Consider the following 12543-nt stretch of genomic DNA (forward strand, 5'->3'; position numbering starts at 1 on the left):
TGCGTTTGCTGGCTTCTCACAAGTTCTCATATATGTTAGTAATTGTTCACTTCTAACACATTTTTATGTATATATGGTAGAAGTCTATAGGAAATTTCAACTCGAGGCTAAATTAATTGAAGGAAAGATGGTTAATGCAGTACGCCTGCAGCAGACGTCCCATCGTTTTGTCCATTCATCTTCGAAGTGATTGATAACTCCAAGCAAAGCTAGGAAAAGGTCCATTACACAGAAGCAGCTGTATTTTAAGTGGCTCTCTTTCCCTCTTTTCATATTTCTTTCTTACCACAGAAATTGAAAACTTCTGCTCTCTGGGAGGAACAGAAATGAAGCTTTCCCTTTTTGTTGACATCAAAAAAAGAGTGACAATGCTGGGCCTAAGTCAGGCAGGCTTTCTTTTTCCCTCTCTCTCTCTCTCCCACCCCACCCTATAGGCCTGCAGCCTCCTGGCTGGACCCTATGAGCCTCAGGATGCTCCATCTCTTGCTGGAAGGGTAGCTGCATTTCCAAAAGAGGGAGTGGAAAACCTCACTGTCTCCTGGGATCCCACCACCATTTAAAATCCAGCTTCACCAGTAATAAACCAGATATTCACTGGTAATAAATTAGTTTTTTTTTTTTTTTTTAATGAAATCTCTGTCACCCAGACTGGAGTATAGCATCACAATCTCGGCTCACTGTAACATCTGCCTCCTGGGTTCAAGCGATTCTCCTGCCTCAGGCTCCCAAGTAGCTGGGACTACAGGTGTGTGTCACCACGCCAGGCTAATTTTTTTGTATTTTTAGTGGAGATGACATTTCACCATGTTGGCCAGGCTGATCTTGAACTCTTGACCTCAGGTGATCCGCCCATCTTGGTCTCCCAAGATAATCTATTTAAATTCCCACATCAATCTTGTGATTATTTCTCAATTGTTTCAGGATCTGGAGGGAAAGAGATGGACTGATTAGGCTTCTGAAGAACCCTCAACAAATACTAAAAGGAAAAGATGTTTTTAACCTCAGCTTCTTCAGGTGGGAACGAGATGTGGGATCAGTGGCTGGGGTGCCAAGGTCTGATAAAGACTAGGGAGCTTCTAAAGCTGAGCCACAGGAGAGAAAAGGAAGCAAGGCATACTTTTCCATTACCGTTCATTTTGGAGGGTAGGGAATTAGAAACAAAAAAGAGACTGCGCTTTGAAAAACAAAATGTCCTATATGTCCTTGATCAATAGGCACATAGTGCATATGGCAGAGTGACAACTACAATGAGAACAGGGAAATAACGCACCAAGCGTTCAAACTCCAAAAGGCTAAACAAACATCCTGGGTACCCAGCGGTTTTCTTTGTGTGCATAAGCCCTGCACATTTTGGTATCTAGGTTACCAAATTTCCCAAATGATTGGTTTTGTCGTATAAAGTGGAGGCGCTGCTTTTCAGAACATCCTGGCCCCAATTAGTCTGCTGGGCTCCTTGGGGCAGCACCACCTGGATGTGCAACTTGGGTGCTACCATCACATTCTAGCCTCACCTCTGCAACATGACCTTGGAAAGCTAGAACATCTACGATGAACAGGAAAACATAACTAACTTCCTTTCGTAGTACGAAGGAAATTATTTAAAATATATTTAGAGACCTACGTATGCCATATACAAAGTATCTACTTAGGATTCAGGTACTAAGTGGCTCTACTGCGGGCAGTGACAGCTCTCATGCCTGTCATTTCTGAGGGGAAAGGAAAGGTTGCTGCTGCGTACAAAACAGCCTCTTTGTAGACATTTTGTCTTCAGGTCCACATGTTATTCAGTCGAAAGTTACTAAACACTTATTCTGATTCAAGCATTATAGAGTGAAATACTAGGGGAAAACATACATAAGCAATCTATACACAAAAGTACAGTTAAGGAGACAAGAAGCTCATTCCCCATTCTATCGTGAAACATCAGTATGATGGGATGTATAATCAATTGCTAAATGGCAGGATGGAATTTAAAGAAGAACCCGATCAGTGGTCTGAGGAAGCCTGGCTGCGAAGGACAAGAATTTCGATAGCAAAGCAGCAGACATAGTTAGAACATCGGGCTTCACCATCTCAGCCTTACGGCTCACAAGGTGAAGGACTTTGGGCAAGTGATTTTCTTCACCCAGAGGCTTGGCTTTCCCATCTGGAAAATGGGCATGATATTATTTTCCTAAGGGAGTTTAAAAATAAACTAATGTGAACAGGCAGCAGTGTCTAGCCTGTTGAAATTAACCACTCAACTCTGAGAAGGCAGTGGAGCATGGGAATACAGGACAGGGGACCCTGAAGAGAGGCGAGAAGGTAGGAGTTGAACAAAGCAGGTCATTTAGGTGGGATGAAGGTGCATCCTGGGAAGTGATAGAAAATGCAAATGATGTAAGAAGGCTCTGGAATCTGGGCACAGTAGCTCAGCCTTGATGGGAGAGTCAATGAAGAGCCATTAGAGAGCCCTGGGCAATGGTAAAATTGTTAACAGTGGTGATTTACGGACATAAGTCCAGTAAGACAAAAGGAATAAAGCAGGCAGGAGAGGGAGGCCAGCTAGAATTGAACCAGCTATTTTCAGTCTCCATGTGTTTCTTCTCTTCCTTAGAATAGTAATAAGTGCACCAAATATTTGTTTAGCACTTTATACTTACAAAGTACTTAGGCAAACTTGATTGCATTTTGAACTTGCAGCCTTTGGAATATTATGACAATGTACGGATGACAAAACTCTTAAGTTCAGAGTTAAATGATGTACCTCTATCATGTAGCCAGTGAGTGGCAGAGAGAGGATTCAAACCCTCAGTCTCAAACTCAGGTTCCTGAAACCGGCAGCTGAACCAACACCAAGAAAGGGGCTGCTGGGGGTCATCTGCACTGTGAGAGTCAAATCCAGTGGTAAGTATGATACAGGAAAAGACCATGGGATAAGAGTCACAGGGATTTGCACCTTTTCTTTTACTTTGGGACTTTGGGGAAATCATTTGACCTCCTAAAGCCTAAGTTCCTTTGGGGAAGGGAATTTTCTCTGGCATCACACTTCTATGAGGAGGAACACCCAGTGGAGTAAAATTTTAGGCCTCTCCTCTCCCTTCCTCTCCTTTCTTCCAGGTGCAGAGGAGCCCCTGATCGACTGGTGAATTTAGGATACGGAGCTGAGCCTGCCTTGCTAGCCCCTTTCTTGCCCATCTTCCTGGGGATCTGCCAATCAGAGGAAGTCCACAGTTGCCCCTCCAGGATGCAAGTTGAACAGGTGTGGGGGAGGACCTTTGGGAAGGGCCGCTGCGGTCTGAGTGGTAGAGAGTGGTCTAGTCTCACTGGCTTCCAAAGCTGTATTGTACCTGATCACCTAGTGAAGATCAGTTCTTAAAGCTGGCCTTTTGATCTCCATTGCCTGAAGCTCTGGTGGGGAAAAGAAGTAACATTCCTTTTTTTTTTTAATTTAATTTTTAAATTTAATTTAATTTAAGACAGGGTTTCACCATGTTGGTCAGGCTGGTCTTGAACTCCCGACCTCAGGTGATCCGCCCACGTTGGCCTCCAAAGTGCTTGGATTACAGGCATGAGCCACCACACCCGGCAGAAGTAACATTCCTAGTCAGTAAAAATAAAGTTGATGGCCTGGCATGGCAGCTCATGCCTGTAATGCTAGCACTTTGCAGGGCTGAGGTGGGCAGATTGCTTGAGCTTAGGAGTTCGAGACCAGCCTGGGCAACATGTTTCTACAAAAAATACAAAAACTAGCTAGGCATGGTGGCATACACCTAGGTCCCAGCTTCTCTGGAGACTGAGGTAGGAGGATCACTAGAACCCAGTGTCCATGCTTCATTGAGTCATGATTGTGTCACTGCACTCCGGCCTGGGCAACATAGTGAGATCCTGTCTCAAAATAAATAAAGTTGATATACAACCTCACAAATTTAATATGAATAATAAAGATAATATATATGAAGTGCCTGGCATATAGTAGGCAAGAAAAAGAATGGTAATTATTATTGTGGGCTCATAGATTTTCTTAACCAGCCATTAAATCTGGTCCACTGTTTAATTTTTAGAAACAGTGGGTCAGAACTATCCAATACTCATTACAATAAAATCTCATTAAAACACCAAGAAAGAATTCAAATTTAACTTCTTAGATACTGGCTGGCAGCAATGATTGCTTAAAATAAACAAACCATCAACAAGGGAATTTTGCTACTCTGTTTTTGTGTGTGTGTGTGGGGGGGTGGTGAGGCACCAAAAGGAAATGCAATCTGACCTTTATGAACAGGTTCACAACTACAAAAACACTGATGACTTTTCTTTTTGATTCTTTGAGAGAAGGCAGAGGAATCTCTGATTGAAGAACCTTCAGAATAACCCTAATTCCGCCTCGAAACTATGAGGTAGCACACTGGGATGGCTACTGCAATCTGGACACCCTTTATGTTCTCACTGGGGTCATGACATTCGGGAGAAATGAGGCAAAAGAATGGGGTAAAGGGATTCCTCTTGGCAACCAGAGACTGGTGAAGCTCTTTTTTTGATAAAGTGTAATCTGAGTATAAAATCATTTTGAAATACAGTGTTGGCAAAGGTGAATAAACTCATATATCTGCACACACAGTACCTAAGGTAGCAGAATGAAATCTCAGCGTGGCCCTGGTCAGGTGCACAACTAACAGAGTCTTAACAAGCGCGAGCTCAATTATCAAATGGTTTTGCATCGGTGAGCATCACTGACCCCTCCTGCCCTGGCTCACAATACATGTACACACGCACTGACTCAAGAGACAGCATTCGTTACTGGATACCATGAGGCAGCAATGAAGTTCTGGCAAGTGATTAGCAAGCCTTTTCTGAGCACTTCTTGTATGTGAGATGCTAGTCAGGCCCCTGGTAAACCGGGTGGCCATCTCCAGTGCCTCCTCACCTCTTTCATTATTTTGATGGCTTCCACCCGGTGCTGGGGTGGGGGGTAGAGCAGCACTCGGTGGTAGAGGGACTGGAGCACGGGCTTCATGGAGTCCACGGACCCCACCAGCCGGACCAGCTCGGCTGCGATGTAATAGATAGTCCGAGCCACAGGCCCACTCAGGGCCGGCGCGGTGCAGGAGCAGCCGGATCCCCGGCCGTGGTCAGACACTCCCGGAGACGCAGAGTCTGATTCCAGGCTGGTACTGGTGCTGCTGCTGTGAGCAGAGGTGATGGTTTTGTCGTGGATTGGATTCCCCAGGATCACGATGAGAGCAGGGCAGAGGCTTTTCCTGGGAAGACATGGGGAGAAAAGTAAGTTTCCCCACAAGCCAAATGATAAAATTTACTCTGTGAGTAAACAGATACCACAGAAATGACACATAAGAAGGGGGTTCTTTACTGCTTCTTCTTTTGGCTGCATTTTGCCCGTTTTCTAAGTCTATCATTTCTGGGTATTTCAACAATACTTTTCCTCATAAATAGAGCTAGCGCAAACAAAATAAAAGAGAAGCATTAAGAGGCTGTGCGTGGTAGCTCATGCCCCTAATCCCAGCACTTTGGGAGGCCAAGGCAGGTGGATCACAGGATAAGGAGTTAAGGAGTTTGAGACCAGTCTGGCCAACATAGTGAAACCCCGCCTCTACTAAAAGTACAAAAATTAGCCGGGCATGGTGGTAGGCACCTGTAACCCCAGCTAGTTGGGAGGCTAAGGCAGGAGAATCACTTGAACCCGGGAGACGGAGGTTGCAGTGAGCTGAGATTGAGCCATTGCACTCCAGCCCAGGTGACAGGGTGAGACTCCGTCTCAAAAATAAAAAATAAAAAATAAATTAAACCATCGTAAGTGAAGAAATGGTCTCAAAATGTGAAATGGCTGTTCTAAAGTTTCATATTACTATAAATAAAAAAATTATTTCTCATTTCCTAATTTAATTGCAAATTCCATACAGTTGTCATTTGACTTCCTTCCCGTCAATAAGCCCAGGGACCCAGAGCAACCAGCTGGCTGCCTGCGGGGCCTGCCACTTCTGGGAATCTCCGACTATGATTAAGAGACTGGTATGCGGGTCGAGATGGAGCTCGGGCTAGGAGGAAAGCTCAATATCTCTTGTCCCCTGCATGAGTTATATGCTTTTTGAATGAGCTGAAAACACAGAAAAATCTCGTGGTTCTGATCTCTCATGATCCTACGATATATACCGAAGAGGCCCTGGAAGCATATTTTTGCCATAATCATCACTGGGTTTTCCAGAGGTTTTGGTCTGATGAATGTCAACAAAGCAATTTCTCTGCTTTATCATTACTATTTCTTTATTTTTATAAATAAAGAAATTTTATTTTATTATTTTGAAACAAAGTCTTGCTCTGTCACCCAGGCTGGAGTGCAGTGGCTTGATCTCGGCTTGTTGCAACCTCCACCTCTCAGGTTCAAGCAATTCTCGTGACTCAGCCTTTGAAGAAGCTGGGATTATAGGAGCCCCCCCACTACCATGCCTGGCTATTTTTGTATTTTTAGTAGAGACAAGGGTTCATCATGCTCCCTAGGCTGGTCTCGAACTCCTGGCCTCAAGCAATTTATCTGCCTCAGCCTCCCAAAGTGTTGAGATTTCAGGAGTGAGAAACCACACCTAGCCACAATTTCCCTGCTTTCTAAGAAATTTATGCGCAGATGGAAGTATGACTGGTAGGTCACGGACTTCATGGAGAGGGACCCAGAGACACAACCAGGAGCAGCCCTCAGGTCAGCATCAGCATGGGGGGATCAGGGGTGGGTGCTTACCAGATCAGGTCCGTGAAGCCCCTGTGCAGGTGCATGGAGGAGGAGGAGCTGCTGAGCACAGACAGGATGCATTCCAGGTAGAGAAGCTGCAGCTGCTGACTGTTACTGCAGAGGAGCAGAGCCGACACAAACCCAGATGTAAGACAAGGTAAAATTAAAGAGGTGATGTGTGGAAACACACTCAGAACAATGGTAGGTGCTAGTTTTTGGGGGAAGGTTAGCGTTATGGGTTGAACTGTGTCTCTCCTAAAATTCACAGGTTGGAGTCCTAATCTCCAGCACCTCTGAATGTGACCTTATTTGGAGATACGTCCTCACAGAGGTGATCAAGTTAGACTCAGTTCACTAGGGGGGATGCTAATCCCACGACTCTGTCCTTCCAGAAATGGAAGTTTGGACACAGAGGCATTGAGGGCAGACAGTGTGAAGAGAAACAGGAAAAGACAGTCATCCACAGGCCAATGAGAGAGGCCTGAGGAGATGCTTCTCTCACAGCTCTCAGGAGGAACCAACCCCACTCACGCCTTCATCTTGAACTTACAGCCTCCGGAGCTGTAATACAATCAACTGGTGTTTAAGGTACCCAGTTTACTGCACTTTATTACAGCAGGTTCAGCCAAATAATACAGTTGGGGTGATTTTTTTTTTTTACTAATAAACTTTACTTTTTAGAGCAGTTGGAGATTTATAGAAAAACTGACCATGAAAAGAGTTACCATGTTGAACCTATTATTAAATCTTACACTGGTATAGTACATTTGCCACAATTAATAAACAGATATTTATATATTAACTAACGTCCATAGTTTATGCCAGAAATGCTAATTTTTAATAGGTTTAATTATCTAAACCTTTCAAGAGACTGTTTATCACATTATCTTTTAATTGGTGAACACTTTATGAACTTGCATTAGACTTTTCTTCTTTATTGAAGAAACATGATTTTTCAAAGGACAGATTATTTTGTGTCCAAGTTATTATTATGGGGCTCCTTATAAAAGAACAGAGGTAGATTAAGAGAACAGACAACCTTACGGGAAACACCTTCTTAATATCCAGATTAATTTCTCTGCCCAGCCTACCAGAAAGTATTAAAATCCAAGCAGCTGACAAGAGTGACAGACAGGGCTAAGGAAGAATTTAATTTTCAGAGACATGTTTATTGCAAATACAGTAAATCTGTTTTTAGAGAGTTCACTCACCGATGTGGAATGCGAATTCTCAGAAAAAGGAAAATTTGCTTATGCAAATAATTTTTGTGTCTCTTTCTCCTAATCTAATAACCAAAGGAAGTCTAGTATCTTTAACAGTTCAAGTAACTCCCAGGAGAAGGGGGTGGAAGGAACAGCAAGGCTCATGCCAGGCCAACTAGAAACTTGAAGAGATGAGAAGGAAGCAAGGAAAAGTTAACGACAGTGCCAAGGCCAGAGATTACATCTATACAGTTGCCAGACTGAGATTGTAAGACAGAGGATAGTCAGAGGGGTAGACTCTTCATTTATGCACCATTAAATACCCTGACATTGATATTATGCTCTAAAAACCTTTGTCAAAATTCTTCCATGGCCTGCGTACTAAAAATACTGTTTTTATTTTCTTTTAAGGTATATAGAACTAAACAAAAACAAAGACAAGGGACAGAGATAGTTTGTAGCCCTTTATAGAAAAAGGTTCCTGACCCATATTATAAATCTTCCTTGTCCAAAGAGAGCTGTATAATAATTAAATAATGTTATTGTGCTGTAGAAGGGAATGCCATTTCTATTTGGATAGACTCTGCCTACCACACCCACTGGGTGGAAGAAGAGATGGGGAAAGGTCGAGCCTCCACAAAAATTATCACTATTTGCCAAGAGGAAGGTGAAGGATGGAGGAAGAGTAAGAAATGATGAGCCATTCTTGGGCCAGGTAAGGACCTCACATTTCTAGGCTTCTCGTCCTACAAGCTTCCCTATGCTTTTGATCAAGACGTAGCTCTTGACATGAAACAGCAGGTTTCTTCACTCTTATGGGACTGGACAGACATATAAGCAAGTAGACAAAGCACTGCTGGGAAGGGCTGTGAATACCTTAACACAAGGCTCTATGAGACCACATAGCAGGAGCACATTCTTAGAAAGCATTTCCACAGGAAATGAAGTTTCAGTAGGAGACTGTAGCATGGAGAAGCAGAGGAAGAGGTGTGACAAAATGTGGGGGTAGAGGAGGAAGGGATTTGGGCTGGGAGGTTTGTGGCTAAGGCACAGAGTGAGAGCCTGAGAGGTGGACAGAGGCCCGATCAGGCAGGGTTCTGCAGGCCACGCTAAGATATCTGGACTTGATTTGCAGGTAAAAGAGTGACATGAGCAGATTTGTGTTTCAGAATGCTCAATGTTTGCTTTATGAGAAATTGAGTGGAGAGGACAAATCAGGAGGGCCGTGGTATCACCTATAAGCCATATCTGAAAAATCCCTTCTGGAAGGATTGCCTTCACTGTAGTCTCGGCTAACCATTCTGACCAAATCACTTGACCCATTATTAAGAAGAAAAATTATGAAACGCTCCAATTCAAACATTTCTCTTTTTCTTTCAAACTGTCAGTCTAGCATCATAAAACTAAAGCAACTATAGACAGTAAACACTGTCAATTTCTGAAATTATTGGAAATAAATCCACAGAAAAGCTATGAGTCATCAAGCTATTGGCAAAGTGTGCCACAGTGAATATCACAACCCCCAGGGAATCAGACTCTCTGACAGGGAACGCATTGCCAAGGTAACTGGCCTGAGAGTCTCCTTGGAGACTGAACGCAGCAGCTTTTCCGTGGGTTGCGGCAGTCTGGAAAACAGGTGATCGTGGCCTTGCATGAGTCACATCATTAAAGGAGCTGTTTAAAACGTAAGCACCTTCCACTAGATGCACACACACACACACGTGCACATTGTATATGCCTGTAATAGCTGTCCCTACATGAACACATAAGTAGAATGTGTAAGGCAAAAGATAGCCTAGAAACTGGCCATCTCCTTCAGAACACCCGAGGGAAAAACCTGTCTACTTAGGAGGGCTGTAAGTCACTTTTCATGGCTGGCAGGCTGAGTCTCTGCTGGTCTCATTCTCTGCTCATTGCTGGACTTCTTCCCAGGTACACGATCTGTAGAGAACAATGCTCAGGCGGGGGCCCATGGGCTGTGAAGGCAAAGCAGCCACCCTTCCTGGCAAGGCTACTGGGAGCGCAACCTAGCATGTTTTGTATTTCTGGAGTTTTTAGCGTTTTGTTTTGTTTTGAACCATATTGACCTTGCCTCCCTTAGAAATAGATTTGAATTTAGATAAAGAAAGGAGAGAAGAAATTAATTGTGTAAGGAGTGAAATGGAATTCAGACAGACAGTAGGAATGCTTCAGTGGGCCCCATCGATTCCAAGCCTGCAATGGTATAGATTTTGCTCTAACATTCTGTTCTAGGAGGAGAGGGAAGCAGGGAAAGAGTGGTGGGAGCAACAGGCAAAAAATAAGTATCTTTCTAAGCCCAATTATCCTTCCAGAAATTCTTGGATTTAAAAAGCATCATGTAACTTAACTTGCCTAATATAGGACTCTATTAATATCACATCTCCAAGGCATGTGAGGGAGTGTTCTGAGTACCTGAATACATTTTCTGAATCCTCCCAAGAGACCAGGCATATCATGAATACACACCCCTACAGAGCTAAAGCCCCATGAGGCACTGAGTTTGGAAATGGCTGTTGAGGGTAAATACTGATCCTGGTGTGATTTCAGAGGAAGAACCTATTCAGAGGGTAGAAGAGGCATCAATCTAGCTAATAGAAATAAAGGAATTACGGTAGCAAAATCAGAAGAAATGGCACATACGTGAAAACCTGGCAAAGAGAATGAACAGAAGCTGGTCTCTGGTGAGAGCAGTTGGGGCATGGGATTATCTTCCCAGGTGGACATAGAGGCCTTCCCTTAGAGCTACCTTAAGCATCCTGTGCCCCAGCATCTTTAGCAAAAGGCCCCCATCTTAGGGTAATGGAGTCATGATGGCAAATACCAAAATCAAACAAAGCAATCAATTTATAGAGGCAGAACTATGACCAGGGGAATTGTATTGGAAAATCAAGCAAGACTATGAGAATCCTATAAAACCATTAAGCTCCAAAATAACATGCCTAAAGCCATCTTTGATCCGATGTACAATGAGAAATCCTAGAAAAATGTGCATGTGAATAATTTTCTCCATTTGAAACCTGTTCTCAAACTCCTGACCTCAAGTGATTCGCCACCTGGGTCCCAAAGTGCTGGGATTTCAGGCATGAGCCACTGCGAGACCAGCCTAGCCAACATGGTGACACCCTGTCTCTACCAAAAATGTAAAAAATTGGCTGGGTGTGGTGGTGTGTGCCTGTAATCCCAGCTACTCGGGAGGCTCAGGCAGGAGAATTACTTGAAACCAGGAGGGAGAGGTTGCAGTGAGCTGTGATCGCGCCACAGCACTCCAGCCTGGGCGAGAGTGAGGCTCTGTCTCAAACCCACAACCCCACAAAAACAAAAAACTTATTCTCAAGTCATATGATTAAGAAATGCTGTGTTTTTCAGTAACTGAAACCTACAACCTCTAGTTTCTTTTTTATTAATTTGAATTATTTTATTTTTAAGCAGTTTATTCATCTAAAAAATATCCAGTGCAGATCAGTCCCCTGGCCCCCTTCATCTGTCACTCTCCATCGTAGCTATAGCCCACTTCCTTTTTTTTTATTTTATTGCATTTTAGGATTTTGGGGTACATGTGAAGAACATGCAAGATTGTTGCATAGGTACATACATGGCAGTGTGATGTGCTGCCTTCCTCCCCATCACCTATATCTGGCATTTCTCCCCATGCTATCTCTCCCCAACTCCCCACCCCCCACTGTCCCTCCCCTATTTCCCCCCAACAGACCCCAGTGTGTAGTGCTCCTCTCCCTGTGCCCATGTGTTCTCATTGTTCAACACCTGCCTATGAGCGACAACATGTGGTGTTTTATCTTCTGCTCTTGTGTCAGTTTGCTGAGAATGACGGTTTCCAGGTTCATCCATGTCCCTACAAAGGACATGAACTCATTGTTTTTTATAGCTGCATAATATTCCATGGTATATATGTGCCACATTTTCCCTGTCCAGTCTATCATCAATGGGCATTTGGGTTGGTTCCAGGTCTTTGCTATTGTAAACAGTGCTGCAATGAACATGTGTCCTTATAGTAGAACGATTTATAATCCTTTGGCTCTATACCCAGTAATGGGATTGCTGGGTCAAATGGAATTTCTATTTCTAGGTCCTTGAGGAATTGCCACACTGTCTTCCACAATGGTTGAACTAATTTACACTCCCATCAACAGTGTAAAAGTGTTCCTATTTCTCCACATCCTCTCCAGCATCTGTTGTCTCCAGATTTTTTAATGATCGCCATTCTAACTGGCGTGAGATGGTATCTCAATGTAGTTTTGATTTGCATTTCTCTGATGACCAGTGATGATGAGCATTTTTTCATATGTTTGTTGGCCTCATGAAGGCATGATTAGAGAAAAAAGGGTAAAAAGGAATGAACAAAGTCTCCAAGAAATGTGGGACTATGTGAAAAGACCTAGAATGATAGGTGTACCTGAATGCGGCGAAGAGAATGAATCCAAGCTGAAAAATACTCTTCAGGAAATTATCCAGGAAAACTTCCCCAACCTAGCAAGGCAGGCCAATATTCAAGTCCAGGAAATACAGAGAGCCCCACAAAGATATTCCTCACGAAGAGCAACCCCAAGGCACATAATCGTCAGATTCACCAGGGTTGAAATGAAG

The 12543-nt window shown here is 43.6% G+C and overlaps 1 protein-coding gene across 2 annotated transcripts in view; it reads right to left on the reverse strand.

The window, feature by feature from the left end:
- Nucleotides 1-12543, reverse strand: part of ARFGEF3 (ARFGEF family member 3) — a 175781-nt gene that overhangs the window by 74817 nt on the left and 88421 nt on the right. For both annotated transcript variants that reach the window (XM_032274646.1, XM_032274647.1), the window contains 2 exons: nucleotides 6728-6832; nucleotides 4904-5237 (listed from right to left, as the gene is read on the reverse strand). In XM_032274646.1, the coding sequence (XP_032130537.1) occupies nucleotides 4904-5237; nucleotides 6728-6832 (439 nt within the window). The remainder of the gene's footprint in view (nucleotides 1-4903; nucleotides 5238-6727; nucleotides 6833-12543) is intronic.

Source organism: Sapajus apella, unplaced genomic scaffold (assembly GCF_009761245.1).
Source record: "Sapajus apella isolate SASKATOON/1434 unplaced genomic scaffold, GSC_monkey_1.0 scaffold6, whole genome shotgun sequence".
Taxonomy (NCBI): domain Eukaryota; kingdom Metazoa; phylum Chordata; class Mammalia; order Primates; family Cebidae; genus Sapajus; species Sapajus apella.